Source organism: Ascaphus truei, chromosome 2 (genome assembly GCF_040206685.1).
Source record: "Ascaphus truei isolate aAscTru1 chromosome 2, aAscTru1.hap1, whole genome shotgun sequence".
NCBI classification, from domain to species: domain Eukaryota; kingdom Metazoa; phylum Chordata; class Amphibia; order Anura; family Ascaphidae; genus Ascaphus; species Ascaphus truei.
The window spans coordinates 305,850,067-305,869,592 of NC_134484.1; the positions used below are offsets into that span (position 1 = coordinate 305,850,067).

General features: G+C 39.7%; 1 protein-coding gene across 1 annotated transcript in view; it reads right to left on the reverse strand.

The window, feature by feature from the left end:
* The window catches only part of RAMP3 (receptor activity modifying protein 3), a 474,329-nt gene that overhangs the window by 264,853 nt on the left and 189,950 nt on the right, over positions 1-19,526 (reverse strand). The window contains exon 2 of the mRNA XM_075586435.1: positions 14,410-14,545. Coding sequence (XP_075442550.1) covers positions 14,410-14,545 — 136 coding nt within the window. The remainder of the gene's footprint in view (positions 1-14,409; positions 14,546-19,526) is intronic.

Below are 19,526 nucleotides of genomic sequence, written 5' to 3' on the forward strand. Positions count from 1 at the left end.
CACAGTGAGGTTCCAGAGAGAACTTAAAGAGTTACTGGATGAGGGCTCCATGTTGGGAGTTCTCCATGAGAATGATACTAATTATCTATTTAATCCAACCCCCACCACGGCTGTGTTTCACCATCTCCCAAAGATTCATAAGACGCTGATCTCTCCTCCAGGGAGACCCATTATTTCCAACATTGAATCTTTGGGAGATGGTGTCTCACGGTACATGGATCACTTTCTTCAGCCTCGTAAGACAGTTGCCCTCCAAGATTTTGGATAATGGAGACTCACAAATTGAAGAGATTACCTGGAAGAATAACCTAATATGGGTTATGCTGGATGTAACATCATTATATAAGGTTATCTCCCATGAGCAGGCCCTGGCAACTGCTCGTCATTTTCTGTCACGTTCTAAATTAGCACCGTCACAAATCACTTTCATCCTTGACTCCATGCACTCTCTCTTACACATCATTTATTTTTGTTTGATGGGGTTCATTATCTCCAAACACGTGGAATGGTGATGGGGACAAGTTTTGCCCACTCCTACGCCAATCTTTATACACGATTCCTTAAATAGGGGGTACAATCAAAGGGATTTGGATAAATCCCCCCAGGTGGTGTCAGCTATGGAGAGATCTTCACGCTTAAAACGGCCATCATGGAGGCACTTGATTAATGAGAGTGCTTAATTTATTACATCTTATATCACACAGGCAGAACAGATTAAGTCAATTTTTAAGAGACACTGGGGAGTACCAACTCTAGACCCAGTCCTAAAACCATACATCTCATCAGGTCCGAATATAAGTTTCAGAAGATCAAAAACTGTAGCTAACTCCTTATCTCCTAGTCTTTTTAGACTTAAAACTGACACAAGGTCTGATTTACCGAAAGGGACGTTCAAATGCAATAGCTACAACATTTTTATTAGGATGAACTCTATGGCTACTTTCACCTCCACAGTAACGAGAGAAACCCACAAAATCCACAAGTTTCAAAATTGTAATTCTTCATTTATTGCTTATTTGTTAACATGTGGTTGTGGGCAACAATACATGGGCAGGACCACAGGGTGCCTATAAATTAGGATCATGGAGCACCTTTGCCATATTATGAAAAAAGATCAGAATCATCCTGTCACAAAACACTTCTCTAACTGTCCTAGGGGAAGCATTGACATCTTTAAATTTCAGGGCATTGAAAATGCCTTCAACACCTAGAGAAGGGGTTAGAACAAAAGTGCTAGATAGACAAGAAGCCTTTTGGATCTTCACCTTGAGAACTTCTGTACAGTAGAACACTGTTAGGGCTCAATATTGACTGGGACTTAGGTAATTTTCTCTAAATACTGAAGGTTCTTTTCTGCATATGGGGACATATGTATTCTCAATTTCTCTTTCCAAAATTCCATGAACTTTTCTCTAAATACTGTAGGTTCTTTAATGCATATGGGGACATATGTATTCTCTATTTCTCTTTCCAAAATTCATGAACTTTTATATATAATAATTCTATTAATAGTCACATGTGATTATGAGCACCATCTGCCATAGAATACATTTCCTTTGTATGAGGCCTGCAGATGGAATGGGAAGCCCCACCGGTTTCTAATGCCTTTGTTCCCGTAGAAGGCCTGTTATTTCCCTGAGCTCTCAACCTTTTGCCAGCGTTATTGGGGCAATATCTGAGAAGATCTGTATCTCTGAGTCTTCAAAGGAAATCTTGTCCAGATTCCTGTTTTTTTTTGAGAATTTCATCTTTAACGGACAAATAGTGGTGCCTTGTTATTATGTCTTTTAGGTTGCCCATTGGCTGGCAATGTGTTTATCTATGCACCTTTCAGGGTATAGATGACCACATTAACAATCAATGCATTTTTTTTTAAATGTTTGTTTTTATTAAAATGTCATGTATTTTATTTGGTGGTTAATTTTTCATAGGTTACCCATTTATTGCAATTGTGGCAATCCATGCCCATATTGTGGGTTTGCCACAGTCACACTCAATGGGTTTATTGGCAAGTGTAATGTATTGTACTATGTCAATATTATCTTATTGTGTATTTCTTTTGTTTTTCAAAGAAATGGGCAAAGGTGCTAATAGTCATTTTTGGCTACTAGTGCTTTTGCCCATTTGCATGTGTGGTGATGAGGGAAGAGGGAGTGGGGGATAGTTGCCCTGGGGAGGGTGGTTAGGCCTCCCGGTGAGTAGCAGGCTTTGTTAACCCCTTAATTACTATAGCAGCTAATAACCACTAAGATAATTAAGGGGTTAGTGGCCAGTCGTTAGTTTTTTTTATTTTAATGTTGCTGCCCACGGAAGACACAGAGGATAAAGATGAGGATGAGGACGGCCTCAATCCTGGTATGGGTAAGTACAACTTTAATTTACTATATGCTGGCTGAGTAATGATTTTTCTTTCATGGGCAAATGCGCTAATATCCAGATCTGGATAATACATATTTTGCCCATTACTGTACTGGGGCAACTACCCCTTTCACCCACCCCTATAAACCCAACAAACCAGGTACTCTAGTTTAACCCCTTCCTTACTTTAACGGTTAGCCACTAAGATAATTAAGCTGTTTTAATTTGATTTTAATAAAACAGTATTGAAGCAGGAGTTTGACCGCATTAATTTTAGCCTTGGAGACCCCCTGCTTCCCACATTACAGGCGTGCTGCCGGTATCTGCCTGCATTGTTTAAATCTCCCACATCATGTGACCGGGACATTTACATTTTGCGGAGATACCGGCAGCCCATACCCCAGGTCCTGTAACTCAGGAAGCATGGGGTCCCGAGCTAAAATTAATGTGTTTCTGCTCTGGCAACCCCCTGTTTCAATACTGTGTTATTAAAATCAAATAAAAGTGTTATCGCCAGTAAGAGCTGTGCAGGGAGATGTAGCTCTCTCTGTGCAGCTCTCTCTGTTAAGCTCTTACAGACTGCAGGAATATCACAGGAGCAGAAATTAAAAATAGACAGAAATAAATGCACTGCTATCCTGAGCGGTATGGCATTTTCCTACTTCACGGTTTCTGACTTGCGATAACTCTTTCTGAATACAGTAATAACACAAACCACAGACCGCGAGGTAGGTCATGCCAAAACATTCGATTTTGCAGTGATTTTATCGAAGTAACTAGAATGAGGCCCTCTAACTGATATCTAGTATTTCAAAGAAGTAGCAGCCTACAGGTTACCCTAAACCAGAATGCTCCAAATTAGAGATGGACAAATGTGTAAAAATTCGATCTGCAATAATTTGCGACGTTTTAGGAAAAAGTCTATTTGTTAATGAGTTTTCAAATGGGAAGATGTGTAAAAAAACTTCAAGCAAACGTATGCAATTTACACATTTGATTTGCTCTAACATTTATTCGTGCACACTCTGAACTATGGGTTTTAGTCATTTAAATATACGTTGCATATCCTATTAGCATATATATCCCAGGTATCTCAGGTCTGCTCCTTTTTTGTGCAGAGTTTCTTTCTAAATGTTGCTTGATGTGGGTTTGAGGGTATATATATGTAGCCAGGTCCCCCAGGTTACCCTTATCTCCGCATGCTGGGAGAATAGGGAAAGTTGCTGCATGTAGGGAGTGCTTCGGTATATTGGAGGCTCCGCAATGACCGAGCGAGTAGGGCGCCACCATGTTGGTGTTCGCGCATGTGCGGTGAGCCCGTGGAGGTGGTGAGGGAGCAGAGGTCGCGCATGCGCAGCCAGAGGTTGCAAGAGCCCGCGAAAGAGGAGCTGCTCCTATAGGGTGGAGCGCATGGGACTACGAGACCCAGCAGCCAGAGCGAGACCAGGTGACGCCAGGGAGCCTATAGGGCGGGCGGAAAATCGGGAGGAAGAATTAGGAGGTTGCGCAGGGGAGCACGCTGGGCAGAACCCAGCGGGAGGAGGAAGGAGAAGGAGCTCTGCGTGTAGGGAGGCGAGTAGCCCCTACACTAGGTCACATACCCCTGGCCCAGTTAGGCCCTGAGTCCCCGTAGAGTGGAGCAGAAGTAGGGACAGGCCCTCAGAAAGGATACAGTCCCCTTTAGCTTCAGAAGGAGAGTTGTACACCCAGAGACTGTCGCGATATCATACCAGAGGTTTGGGCTGAGACCTCAGCCCGCACAGTAGTCGCCATCTGGGTGGGATCGCCCCGGAAGGTATTCCTGGAGTTCCTTCGTCGTCGGATCCTTTGTGAAGTTCCTTGGCAGGCCCGAGCACTGGAGCGCTCGGCAGGTAACATCATTAAGTGCACCAACTATAATATCAGAACATCGTGTCTGCGCAGTCACACACACACATATACCTCACTCTGGGGGTGGGGGGGATTTTGGGTGTGGGGAACTGGACACGGTGTGGGTACACGGTTGAAGGGGTCGTGTCCTGCAAGACGCAGTAGCATAGTGTCTCCCCTAGGGAGGAACACCTGTTTGATGATATGCAAGGTTATGGTTGCTTTTAGTAAAGTCATTGGTTATTTGATATGCTGTGTGTGGAGTAGTACATTATTGTCCTGCCAGGAACAACTTCCACTCTGCTGGAAGCCATCGCAGGTGGAGGCGCTGCACTTGGTAAGAGGTTATCAGTATTCATATGTGTTGCCCCAGGCTCTCCGTGATGGAGGCTTAGGCCCTGCGAGCCAACAGGTTGAACAGCATTGGTAGCGTACTGTATTCAATAGGAAACAGGGCTACATACATACATACATACATATATATATATAAATGTAAGGATGTGTATACATATATATGAGGGTTCCGCGCTGTCACTAATAAAGGAAGCGCCATACTGTTCTTTTGCCAGTAAGGTCACTGTGTGAATAGTCAGGCTGCGCATGCGTGAGGGAAGCGCGCGAAAGGCAACCAATCTGTAGGGACTTTGGGGGTTGCACTCTGAACTCTGAACTGTGGGAGAGTCAGCTGAGGCTGAGGACCAATAGGGTGCGAGACTCTGGATAGAGAGAGACAGGAAGCGTGTGGGCGGTGGGAGACACGAGTGAGAGGTGAAGGAGGAAGGTGGCGGAACCTCGTGTGTGCGAGCGGAGGGTCAGTGACCCTTCCGCTTAGGTCAGATACATTCCCCAGCCCCCAGGAGTATTACCCCTGTCATCGTAGGGTGCCGCTTTTGTAGGGACGGCCGTAGCAGTTAGGGACGTATCCCATTAGTGCGGGTTCAGCTGCTGGAGTCGCGGACGCCATCTTGGTCTGGAGAACAGACCACACAGCATAGCAGAGTGTCGGCGCAAGGCTGGAGCAACACTACGGACCCTTTGTGAAGTGGTGTAGTCACCGTAGTGACCAGGAGGTATCGTTAGTCAACAAGTGCACCTACACCGGTCGCCAGGCGCTGATCCCGACTCCCACTAACTAATTGGGGGCACTAGTGTGCCAGCAAACTATTCCATACAGATAATAGTTGCAGGATATACTCCTTGGGAGAGTGGCAGAGCCACCTGCGTAACGAACATTATCCCTATCAAGGTGTGGCCGAGCCACAGTGTGTTACATTGTGATTGTAGAGTATAAGGGTCTTATGCATGTTATGTGTACTCTGCATGATTCCATTAGTTAGTATCAATAGTAAAAGGTTGCCTGTTGCACAATACGATTGTTATGTTTTCTTGCTCAGGGTAGATCCTCTACTATGGGGATCCTGGGTAAGTGGAGGCGCTGCACCATGATAAGTGAGGGTATGACCCCAGGCTCCCCAACAGCGGAGGCTTAGGAGCTCCTGAAGCCGCAGGTAAAACACAACACCAGTAGTTCCTTAGTGCAGGGATTCACAAAAAGGGCTACATATATATATATATATATATATATATATATATATATATATATATATATATATATATATATATATATATATATATTTACACACACACAGAACATAAGACAGGGGAGCCCAATGCTACATCCAATTGACAAAACATATATGGTAATATGTATAAAGTTAAATATGTCAATAATAATATTTACTTGGTTATTTAGTTAAACCCTTTGGCCAAAATGTCATAAGCCTGCATACCAACGTCAAAGTATAACCAAATTTGCAGGTCCTAACCCTACACTTTGAACCTTTCCTTTTACCTCTGTATGAGGGGAAACAACTACAGTGGTCCTGTTCATACAGCAAAATGAGAAAAACACACAAGTTAAAAACATCCCACTCTCATCAAGGTACACCATTTTTACTTCATAGTGCAAAGGGGATTTTAGTGTAGGTACCTGCTTAAATTAAGTTGACCTTGACAGGGTTAGCAAGCTTAAATAATTGTTTGATTATAAGATGTAACTAAATGACTCCTTTGTTAAAGAGGATCAAAATGAGAAAGTTAATTAAATAAATTGCAAGTCAATTTGGGAGGAGTACGCAGTTTTTGTATTTGTTTTCCATAACTGTATGGCCAATTTCCTTTGCCTAGCTGCATATGCCATAAAGTTATATAGTTTTACTAATCAAGTCTATAACAACCTACTGTATTACATAAAAAATATTACTAAGTCAAAGCAGCAACCCCTACCTATTGTAATGTTGTGTATATATGTAGTGACATTTTAGGTAGATTGTCCTAATTTTTTAGTAAAGATCAGATTAGACCAGTCAAACAATTATATGTTTCCACTAATAAATCTGATTAAATTAATTTTCCTGCAGATGGAGTGACAATTTAATTATATAATCTTCCGTGTTAACACTGTTACATCTTAATTTCCCACAAAATAGAATTGCCAGGAAATTAATATTTGTTAGAGATGTCATACAAGCCACCATTCATGCATGATTCAGGCTTAATATGCATTGCATTACTTTTTGAAGTGAAACTTTTTTGCTCGCACCTACAGAGTTTTGATGGGAAAAATGTAATTGTTGTAACGAAAACCCGTGATGGAAGTAACGTCGGTGCATGCGCAGAAGAGGCCGTGGGACTGGATGCATGCGCAGAAGTGGCCGCAGGCCTCAGTGCATGCGCAAAAGCATTCTTGTTGCTGTTAATACAGATTTTAAGTACAGCATGGGGAATTCCCATTCCCAGAAATTCAGCAGGACAGCCGAACGCTCATGCTTGGAGAGTTGGTGATAGCCCTGGCCCTTGCACGGGATGTTGATTCAAAACAATGGCTGTTACTATTTTCACAACTTTTGTGTTTGAATTTTGCTTGATTCACTAGCCACCATGAACAATATTCATATACATATCAATATTCATGGTTAAGCACATTTTGAAGTCAATTTGCACGCCAACATACCATTTGAAAATATGGATTTTTTCTATACTTGCCCTGCAATACCAATAGCCAGACTAATCTTCCTCAGAACTGTGAAGAATAAAAGCATTTCCCCACAGTCCTAGGGAAGACAAGAACTCCAAACAGCCGCAGCAGTTCAGCATTACTTTACCGACTACCCACAGCCTTTTTCTTTGTGTCTGGGAATTTATGAGCACAGTTTCCCCCAGCATTCCCTGGCTATGGGGAAAGTTACATTGGCTACACCTGTAAAGTAAATCTGAAAAAAAAAAAAAGTTTAATGGGGAAGGGGTTGCTTGTGAAATATAATCTACTGTATTTGCAATTGAGACTAGACTGTTTAATAAAAAAAAAGTACATGTATATTGGAGATATATAGCAATTATTGTGTAAAATAGATTATAAAAGCAAGCACTAAATAATAAAATGTAATATGGTTGCCATTGCTTGCTACTATTTTATCACAAATATGTTTATTAGCTTACAAAGGATGTAGTTTTTTAATATTAAACATGAAGTGTTTGCTTGTATTTACACTCGAAACCCGCCCCATATTTATAGTTGAATAGTTCCAGAAGAAGGCAACCAGAAAAATCTAGTGAAACATTTGACAATGTCTGTGCTATATAAGAAGGGTGACCAGATGTCCCGTTTTTTAGGGCTCTGTCCAAACGTTTTGGGGTGCTGTCCCAGTTTTCTACTCTGTTGACCACACATGCGAAATCGACACTTTCAGACTGCGCGATCAGCATTTGCCGGCAGCTCATGAGTATACGCCATTGGCACTTGCCAACCACGCATGCGCAGCCGACAAGCTCTGAACGTACATGCACATGAGCAACCGGCAAACGTGCATGCCTGACATTTGTCACGGTTTTTGCCAGGACAAATATGGTCACCCTGTCTATAAGTACTCTTACATAGTTCTTCATTAATAGTTTGCTTCATTATATGCTGAATGCTTATTGTTGCTTTCAATGCAGAACCTTGCATGTATCTGTACAAAATAATCTGCCATTTACCTGCCTATGTTTCTAGGTTAGTCCTTCTGCAGAGAAATTATATCCTGCTCTGATTTTACAAGCTTTCATAATTAAGTGTTATCTTATTAAGATAGAGTCTTAGCTATATATGCATACCAGTAGTACACCATTGATAAAATAATGTTTAAAAGCAGTGGTCTCAGTATTGAACCTAGAAATACTCCACTTACAACTCTAGCCCATTCTGAATTTGCTATACTTATAACAATTCTGTTGCCCAGATTTCAACTAGTTCTTCATCCTAATGCAAATATTGGCACCCCCACAGTTTCCTTTATTTTGTACACCATTTTCTTGTGAGGCACCATATTCAAAGCCTTTGTAAATTTTAAATACAGATGTAGCAGATGTTATTGCACTATATTCAAAGACAATGGTGTCTGCTCCCACTTGTGTGTAATGTCCCTTGCTACAATACGCCAGTGGGAGCAATAACGTCTGCTACATCTGTAGATTGCATCAACTACATTGCCTTGATCTTTATTTCTACTTACTTCCTCAGAAACAAATGAGGTTAATTTGGTATTACTTTTCTCTCATGAAACCCTGCTGGCTATTGCTAAAATATTTCTTATCCAAAATATGTTCACTTAAAGATACAATCCCACATACCCGGCCACAACACAACCATTTATAAAGACTTTAAGTAGGTTTATGGTATATTCATCAAGTGGCTGATCGAGCCGTTTTCAACCGAAATTCCCACTGAAGTCTATGGGGAATTTTTACTTGAAAACGGGGAGATCGACAACTTCTGCGAATATAGAATAAGGCACTAAGGCTAATTAACTTCCATAAATAAATCTAGCAATGCAAGCAAATATTGTTTTTTTTTTCATTCATTCCAAATTTAATTTATTAGGGGCCTCTGAATGTGGAAGTTATTAACAATCAAGTGATTTCTTTACCATTATCTCACCCTGGACTTATCAGAGATAAGGGAAAGTTGAGGGGAAGTCTGACTATGATAGAACAGATCTCTAAAAACCACAGGAGTTTCTACCAAACTTAGCCAAATGTTTGTTATTGTTATGGTTAATGTTTAGGTTGTGGCTTCCTTTTGTTATATTATTTTTGCAAGTGACTCCTGTTTGGTATATTAAGAGGCAAATCATTACTACCTCTGCTAACTACTAATAATTCAGTCTAACTCTGAAAGGGTTCTGTTCTCCCTTCGTCTGTTTACTATTAATATACTTTAAAAAAAAAACTTTTTAGCATTGATCCTTTAATATAATTATTTTGTAATTTAAAATTTTCGCTATTCTGATTGCAAAGGGGCAATCTTTGTTACATTCCTTAAAATCCTGAAATAATGCCTCTCTCCATTCTGACTTCAAAAATCAAAATGCATGCTTCTTGCTTTACATTTTTCCCCTACCTGTTTATTTAGCAATATTGGTTTTGCATACTGTACACTTATAAAAGTACCCATCACACAATGATTTAAAGGCTGTCTATTTACTGTATTTTTATCCTATTCTATAGTATAAAACCTTCTTTAGTCAACTAAAATGTGCACTCAAAGTAAGTATTTGTTGTTCTAATACAATACTGTATTTGATCAATTATTTCTAATGAGACCTTCTTATGGTCACAATTTCACAAATGTTCCCTCACTTGAATAGTGGTTAGTATGTCTACATTTTCCTTTATTACTCTTTAGGTCCAGTATTGTCCCCTTCCTAGTTTATTCGTCAGTAATTTTGGTCATGTAATAGTCTTTTTGGACACCCAAATCTCATTACTCCAATCAATGTCTGGATAATTTAAATCACCCATACTTAAAACATGGCACGGTTTTCCCACATTTTTTATATGGAAAAGTAGTTTTACTTCCTCTAACACATATATTTGGTGAACTAAATTAATTTTTTCAACACTTTTCACTCTACAGTACCTTGAATTTCAATCTACTTTACTTATGATTTGTATATCCAGCCGGTAAGATTATATAATTTTATTATATTATTTAATTTTATTGTATGTCTTTATTTATATAGCGCCAAAAGTGCTCTCTCTGCTTCACAAAGAGTACAGTACAGGGAATTATAATAATAAAATAAGCGCAGCAAAATCAGACAATAGGAAAGGAAATCCATGCCCCGTAAAAGTGGTATGATGGGATATTTACAGAGTCAGCAGGTGAGGAAATAAGTGCTGTAGATGGCAGTGCTTGGTCACAATGGTTGGTAGGTGTGACTGTTGGTGGGACAATAGCCATGAGTGTAGGCTTTTGGGATGTCTGATTTTTAAATTAGATACTGTAGGTTAACACATTAGCAGGGTAAGAGGTGACAAGGAGGCATGGATGAGAGCAGGTGTGTACATGGCTGGGTCCAGGATTAGGAGAGATATCCCCAGCAGCAGGAAGGAGTAGATAGAGGGTGTGAATAGAGGATTTGTGGGGGTGCTTTTTATTGAGGGGTAAAGAAGTTGTTGGGAAAGAGGTGTAAACATAATGGTGCAGTGCATAGGCCCATGCATAGGTGGAGGGGAGGAGAGATGAAGAAATGTGGATTGGAGGAGGGTTGGAAGTTGGAGAGAACAGATACGCTCACAAAGGAGTGGAGAAACAGTAACTAGAAAAAGCAATAGGGAGGGCATAATGCTTGATGTTTTTATACAATGTATACTGTACGTAAAAAAAATATGCACTTTTAATTGACACTTCCATTTTCATTGAGCTTGTAAACGTGTCCTAAGTAATAGATGATTCTTCAAATTCCAGTTTATTATAAACCACAGGATTTAGATGTGACATTTTATTCTGTTATTAATTGTATTTTCTTCATTAATGTTTCAGAACTACATCAATCTTTTTGGCATTTACAATTGTTAGTTACTGTATATTTTAACTTACACCATGCCTTCACAAATCTCCTAACCAAGCATGAGTAATTCTGGAGACAAATACATAATATACCAAAATGGAACAGATGGAACCAGTTCAGTTAGCAAACTACGTGTGCCTGACTGCTGGCATTACTGCATTTATGTATTGTTAATAATTTATTCTGAAAATGAGTAATACGAGAACAAAATACTTTGACAATAATCTGTTTTGTATAAAAAATTATATTATTAATAATAATAATAATAACTTTATTCCCTATAGCGCTTTTATCCCAATGGAACTCAAAGTGTTTCACAGTAGTATATCGGGCAGTGCACATCATTGTACATAGGATTTGTACAGGCACCGTCTCTGCCCTGAAGAGCAATGTGATTTTGGTGCCTAAAGCTGCGCTTATAGTGCCGGCAATGGCGACATAGAGGCAAATCAAATGCATTGCCGCCGTTGCGTGCGCTTATAGTAAGCGCGACGCGACTGTGCGATATAGCGACGGATTGGTCGTGAGTGCTGCAAGTCATCTCTATTTGATTTTCCAGTGACCGTCGCTGGCACTATAAGCGTAGCCTATGGCACAGGGAGATAAAATGATTTTCCCAAGGGTAACAAGGAGCTGGCACCAGGATTTTAACCAATCTCCCCTGATTCAGTATTGGTGTCATTACAGTATTTGCAGAGTCTGTCTTTACTCACTAAGTCACTCATACAGCCTATTGAAAAATAATTAGTCATCCGTAGCAGCCTTCACCTCATGAGATTAAATTGCATGGTTGAGCGTAAAAAGCAGACACATCCTTTAACCCTTTGTCATGATAATATCATGATATTAAATATTTTAATGAATCTTGTGCTTCAGCTGTTAATGTGGTTACCGTTTGTCTTAAAAATACAAGGTATTGTGTTTATAACAGGTCAAGATCCTTCCTGGGTCGATGCTGATCTACAAAGAGGGCATAATTGGGAGGGGGCGCTATCACTGATGGCTCACTAAAAGGTAAATGTGTGACATCTAGAAGTCTGTAGATGATAGCCGGATCCTGGGCTAGCAGCCTCAAAGAAAACTGTAACAGTCTTGAATTATCACTTTTGCATCCCAAAGAGAAGTGATAAACAAGTCACCACTTAGTTGGAGGACTTTATTAGATATAACAAATTATGGGCCTGACAGCAATTCCTAAGAATAACAAATGGATATCGTTCACTGTGGCGATTAGACAAATCAAAACATATCACACATTGCATGGGTAAAAGGTGTACAAGTGTGTTGCCCTCACCTTGATAAAGGTTGATTCACACAGCCGAAACGTTGGAGCTATTGGCACAATACATTTTTATTATTAGCAAGTCGGTGTGCCCATCTTATTTTCATCTTAAGAGGTGCAAAAGACAAATAACTGTTTCTCATGCAAAAACAGATGTTAAGCTGTCAAATTTACTTACAGCAATTTTTGAAGACTATTTTTATTTATTTATCAAATCAGGAATTGTACTAGCATTATGCTGTTCAAAACAGAAAATCTCCTACATTAAAGTCATATATATTTATATACAGTATACACAAGAAATATACAATTTTGTTCCAGTGTTGTGTTCCCTATTTTATTTGAACCAAAAGGCAATACAAAACAGAAAACAGAAACTAAATTTAACATAACAGGTGCTCCAAGAAGGACTTGTAGTGAAATGTATAATATTGTCACTAGAACTCTAGTGACTGAAAAAATAAATTAGTATATTCTATTGATATTTGAGATTTTGCAGCCGGTAACTACTGCAGAATTGCCAACTACAGGCAAACCCCGCATTAACGTATGCAATGGGTCCAGAGCATGTATATAAAGCGAAAATGTACTTAAAGTGAAGCACTACCTTTTTTCCACTTATTGTTGCATGTACTGTACGGTAATCATCATATGTGCATAACTGATGTAAATAACGCATTTGTAACAGGCTCTATAGTCTCCCCTCTTGCGCACAGCTTCGGTACAGGTATTGCTGTTCAGGACGTGCTGACTGGCGCATGCGCGAGCTGCCGTTTGGCTATTGGGTGATTATGTCCTTACTCGCGAGTGTACTTAAAGTAAGTGTCCTTAAAACGGGGTATGCCTGTACAAGGTTTAAATACCCTTAAATGAAAATAACATTGAAAATACAAGAAATACTCTGGGTAAAAACAACTGCAGCACCACAGGGCCCATTTTCATACATAATCAAATACTGCAGGGGCATATTTAATGCATGTGGGTAATATTGACAATACTGAAGATGAGCCATGGTTGTAAAATGGATATAAATTGATTTCGAGCCAAATGAGTAGGCTACTAGGAAAATGTTCATCTTTTTTTACATGTACAATGTACTTTAATGGACGCACAAAGATGCTATAGCTTTAGATAAATTACTGTTTGTATGACATACAGTAAAGTATCTAAACAGTCTATAAAATTAATCTGGATGGTCCATTCACAAACAATGCAATAATAAGAATGACAATACAATATTGCTTGGAGCAACCCCAAACCAATCATTTTTTTTTTCATTTAATTATGGGTATTGCTTTTTTGCTCCTTGCCTGGTTGAGGGGAATATGTATCAAGTGTCGCATTTCTCCAAATTTGGTGCAAATTATGTCAATTAAACATTATGTGACTCGATATGACGTATCAGGGTGCATTACTCCCTTTTGTGCCACAAACTGCTCCACTTTGCCATGAGCATTTTGGAGAGTGTTTATACTGTAGGAGGAAGTAGGAGAGGAAATATTCATAGCAATCATAAAATGAGATGTATAAAAAATTGCCCCTGCAACTGGTGCAATTTTCCTTTATCTTTGCATCTCATTTTTGCAAGGTATAGGTAGTGTTAATATCTGCTCCAAATAGATCTGTGCCCAAAATAAAAAGCAATATTAGCAAGATCCATATATATGTAACTGGCATAAATTCATGAAGAGGCACATATAAGCACTGTGTTCTGGCAAAAATGGCTCAATTTTGATACAAAGGCTCCGATAATCAAGCAGTGGTAATGAAAGCTGGAGGTGTTATCGCTTACATGCTAGCTGACCAAAAATGTACGAATTTTTGGAGATAACACCCCAGTTTTCCTTACCACTGCTTGATGTATCTGTGTTTGCTGCTTTTCCTTTTATGTTTTCATTACCATTACATTTTCTGTTTAGAAATTATAAGAATAAGGAATTTCCCAATCTTTTTCTTTCACATTAACATTGATTGAATATGTTTGCGGGTTCTACAACACAACAAGCTTACTTGATAAATTCTGTCAGGTTGCACCACAGGCTAGAATTTACTTTCTTCATCATGACTTCAAACTGTTTCCCGCATGCTGGTAACCTTTCCGACATGAGTGTTTCGTTACACTTGGGTCTTGGCTGCTGCTGTACACCTGTAAATAATAACAATAACAGATATATTAGGGTTAGCACTCAGGAAAACAAAGGGTAACTTCACAGAAGCTTGGATTGCGTGTACTGACTGAGGCAGAGTAGGTGTGGATGGTTAATTGGCAGGCCTAACACACCTGCAGTGGGTGGGGTTAGTTAATTGATAACCTAACACACCTTGTGGGTGTCCCTATTTAAACAGAGGCTTCTAACGAATCCTGAGCTTGCGTGTACTGACTAATCTGTGTGGTTAATTTGAAGTGCTGGTTGGTTAAAGTGTGTGCAGTTAGAACCAGAAGCAGTTTGAACAAGGAAGCGGTTAAACCGGGTATAGTATATTGAAGTACAGTTTACTGTTAGTAATTATAAACTTCATAGTTGCTAGAATGAGCAGGATTGAAAATGCCACTTAATGCACATCTTGCCACGTGTATGTGCACTTGGAGCAACTGTTCCAAGAAGCATACCGCTGTGAAAAGTGTGAGCGGGTGGTCTCTTTAGAGTCAGAGATTGCTGATCTGAAGAGGCAACTTGCAATATTGAGGGACATTGGCAATCTTGACAGGGAATTAGAGCTCACTGAGCAGGCCCTTGATTCAACTTGTGGTGCAGATGGTGGCGCTGTTAGTGAGGAGCAGGTAGGTAGCTTGGTTGCCATTAGTGAGGAGCAGGTAGGTAGCTGGGTGACAGTTAGAAGGGGAAGCAGGGTCATTTCTGAGCTGACACATCCCAATAGATTTGCCATGTTGAGTGAAGATATTGGGAATGTTGGGGCAGAAATGGCAAGGCTGGGGGAGACTAATTCCTCTAGCAGCCAGGGGAATAGTTCCTCCAGCACAGTGGGGACTCAGGATGCCCAGATACAAAGAAAGATTGTGGTGGTAGGGGACTCCATTATTAGGAAGGTAGGTAGGGCAATCTGTTTCCGGGACCGCAAGAACCGAACAGTTTGTTGTCTCCCGGGTGCTCGGGTTCGGCACATTGCAGATCGGGTAGACAGATTGTTGGGGAGGCTAGGATTGACCCGGCGGTCTTGGTACACGTTGGCACCAATGACAAAGTTAGAGAAAGATGGAGGGTCCTAAAAAATGATTACAGGGATCTAGGCCAAAAGCTTAAGGCAAGGACCTCCAAGGTAGTATTTTCTGAAATACTACCAGTGCCATGCGCTACCGCAGGGAGACAGTCAGAGATCAGGGAGGTTAATGCATGGCTAAGAAAGTGGTTCAGGAAGGTGGGGTTTGGGTTTTTAGAGCACTGGGACTCCTTTTCTGAGAGGTGCCATCAATATTGACGGATTGCACCTCAATGAAGAGGGATCTTCTGTGCTAGGGGGGAGAATGCTAAAAAGGTTGGAGGAGATTTTAAACTAGGATGAAGGGGGGAGGGGAATGAAACAGATAATGAACTAAATGGAATAGATGAGGATACAAGGTGGTATGAAGGTAGAATGAGGGCAAGTGCAAGTTTGACAAGCAGTGAGACACCCATAGTAAATACAGATAATACTAGAAAACTTTTAAAGACTAAACCAAATGGGAGCAGAAAGGAAAGAGCAGATAAGATAATAGTACAGGCTGAAAAAAAACTTAAATGCATGATTGCTAATGCAAGAAACCTGACAGATAAAATGGGGGAGCTTGAATTAATAGCTGCAAGGGAGAAGTATGATATCGTAGGCATTACTTAAACATGGTGGCATGAAACTCATGACTTGACAGTTAATTTAGAGGGTTATTCTCTTTTTCGTAAGGATCGAACAAATAGAAGGGGAGGTGGAGTATGTTTATATGTTAAACCGGATCTAAAACCTATTATAAGGGATGATGTCAATGAAGGGAATGATGAAAATGTAGAGACTTTGTGGATAGAAATTAGCAGTGGAGGTAAAAGTATAAAGAAAATGTTTGTGGGAATATGCTATAAACCACCAAATATTTGTGAGATTGAGGAAGCTAAAATACTTTTGCAAATGGAGAAGGCATCAAAACTGGGTTATGTTTGCATAATGGGGGATTTTAATTATCCAGACATAGACTGGGGCAATGAGATTAGCGTTACAACAAAAGGAAACAGTTTTTTTGGGGTGCTTAAAGACAATTATATGACCCAAATTATTGAGGAACCAACCAGGAGAGGGGCAGTTCTGGATTTGGTCATATCAAACAATGTAAAAGTAATAATAAATATTCAAGTCCTGGAACATTTGGGTAACAGTGATCAAAACATGGTCGCATTTGAAATAAATTATCAAAAAATAGATTTCTTGGGTTCAACAAAGACCTTAAACTTTAGAAAGGCAGATTTTAATAAACTGAGGTCTAATCTAGTAGTAATACAATGGGATGATGTTTTTGCAGGGAAACATGTAGAAGATAAATGGGCAGTCTTTAAAACATTGTTAGAAAAGCACACTTATGGACAAGAAGAGGAAGGCGTTTAGATTCTTTAAGACAGAAGGGACAGAGACATCGTATCAGAATTATAAGGAATGTAACAAAAATTGCAAAAGGGCAATCAAATTAGCAAAAATGGATAATGAAAAAAGGATTGCAATAGAAAGTAAGGTAAACCCTAAAAAGTTCTTTAAGTACCTTAATAACAAAAAAATGAGAAAATTAAATATAGGACCCTTTCAGTGTGAGATGGGTAGGCAGATTATTGGAGATAAGGAAAAAGCTGAGGTATTAAACAAATTCTTTGCCTCTGTGTTTACCAGGGAAGAATCAAGTTCAATAGTAGTGCCGCAGGAGGAAGCCACAACCTCCATATTAATGAACAATTGGTTAAGTGAGGAAGAAGTTCATAAGCGACTTGAAAAAATTAAAGTAAATAAGGCACCTGGCCCCGATGGCATACATCCAAGAGTTCTCAAGGAGTTAAGCTCAGTAATAGCAAAACCATTATATTTAATATTCAAGGACTCCATTTCCACAGGCTCAGTACCACAGATTGGCGTAAAGCAGATGTGGTGCCTATATTTAAAAAGGGAGCTACTGTAGATCACAACCGGGAAATTACAGACCTGTAAGCCTGACTTCAATAGTAGGGAAACTACTTGAAGGTTTAATACGGGATAATATACAGGAATACCTAATGGAAAACAAAATTATTAGTAATAGACAGCATGGATTTATGAAGGATAGATCTTGCCAAACTAAGCTTATTTGTTTCTTTGAGGAGGTAAGTAGGAATTTAGACCAGGGTAATGCAGTTGATGCGGTCCACTTAGATTTTGCAAAGGCTTTTTATACGGTTTCACACAAGAGGTTGGTGTACAAAATAAAGAAAATTGGACTCCGTAATAATATATGCACCTGGATTGAAAACTGGTTAAAGGACAGACAACAGAGGGTTGTCATAAATGGAACTTTTTCAGGTTGGCCTAAAGTCGTGAGTGGAGTACCTCAGGGATCAGTACTGGGACCCCTGCTTTTTAACTTGTTTATTAATGACCTTGAGGTTGGGATCGAGAGCAAAGTCTCCATCTTTGCTGATGATACTAAATTGTGTAAGGTAATAGAATCAGAGCAGGATGTAATTTCTCATCAGAAGGACTTGAAGAGACTGGAAACGTGGGCAGGTAAATGGCAGATGAGGTTTAATACAGGTTATGCATTTAGGATGCAAGAATAAAAAGGCGACACAAATTAAATTGAGATATATTGGGGGAATCCTTGATGGAGAAGGATTTAGGAGTGCTTGTAGACAGCAGGCTTAGCAATAGTGCCCAATGTCATGCAGTAGCTGCTAAGGAAAACAAGATCTTATCTTGCATCAAACGGGCAATGGATGGAAGGGAAGTAAACATAATTATGCCCCTTTACAAAGCACTACTAAGACCACACCTTGAATATGGAGTACAATTTTGGGCACCAATCCTAAGAAAAGACATTATGGAACTAGAGAGAGTGCAGAGAAGAGCCACCAAATTAATAAAGGGGATGGACATTCTAACTTATGAGGAGAGACAAGCTAAATTAGATTTATTTCCATTAGAAAAGAGGCGTCTAAGAGGGGATATGATAACTATATTCAAATATATTCAGGGACAATACAAGGAGCTTTCAAAAGAACTATTCATCTCACGGGCTGTACAAAGGACTCGGGGCCATCCCTTAAGGTTGGAGGAAAGGAAATTTCACCAGAAACAAAGGAATGGGTTCTTTACAGTAAGGGCAGTTAAAATGTGGAATTCATTACCCATGGAGACTATGATGGCAGATACAATAGATTTGTTCAAAAAAAGGTTGGACATCTTTTTAGATGTTAAAGGTATACAGGGATATACCAAATAAGTATACATGGGAAGGATGTTGATCCAGGGATTAATCCGATTGCCAATTCTTGGAGTCAGGAAGGAATTAATTTTTCCCCTTAATGGGGTTTTTTGTTTGCCTTCCTCTGGATCAATAAGTAAGTATAGATATAGAATAAAGTATCTGTTGTCTAAATTTAGCATAGGTTGAACTTGATGGACCTACGTCTTTTTTCAACCTCATCTACTATGTAGCTATGTAACTATGTAATCAGTGATAAATATTATTTACTATGCTGACAATCCGGTGATGGCAACAAAAAATTATTTCATCATTAATATCAGCATTAATAAGAATCAGTTTAATAAGAAGAAAAGTCTTTGAAACCGACAATCTATATAGACTTTGTCTAAAGTGTGACTGTGATGGTAGGGAGTAACCAGTCTTCATAATAAAGGTGAAACCGGACTGGTTACCCCATAAAACCGTCCCTGACAGCCAAGTAACCCCATAAGCCAGGGACACTGTATATATACCAAAAACCTGTCCAGATGATGTGTTTTCCCTTTTTCCCTTTGGCAATAAACATGGGATTTCGGGAGTCTGAGTTGCAAGGGGGGTATTTGGGTCAAAGTGTGTTCAGAATCTGTGTAGTTCAGGGGACAGTTACCAGTAATTCTGTAATTCTCACCGACGTGCAGGCAGGATCTACAGGTATGCGAGG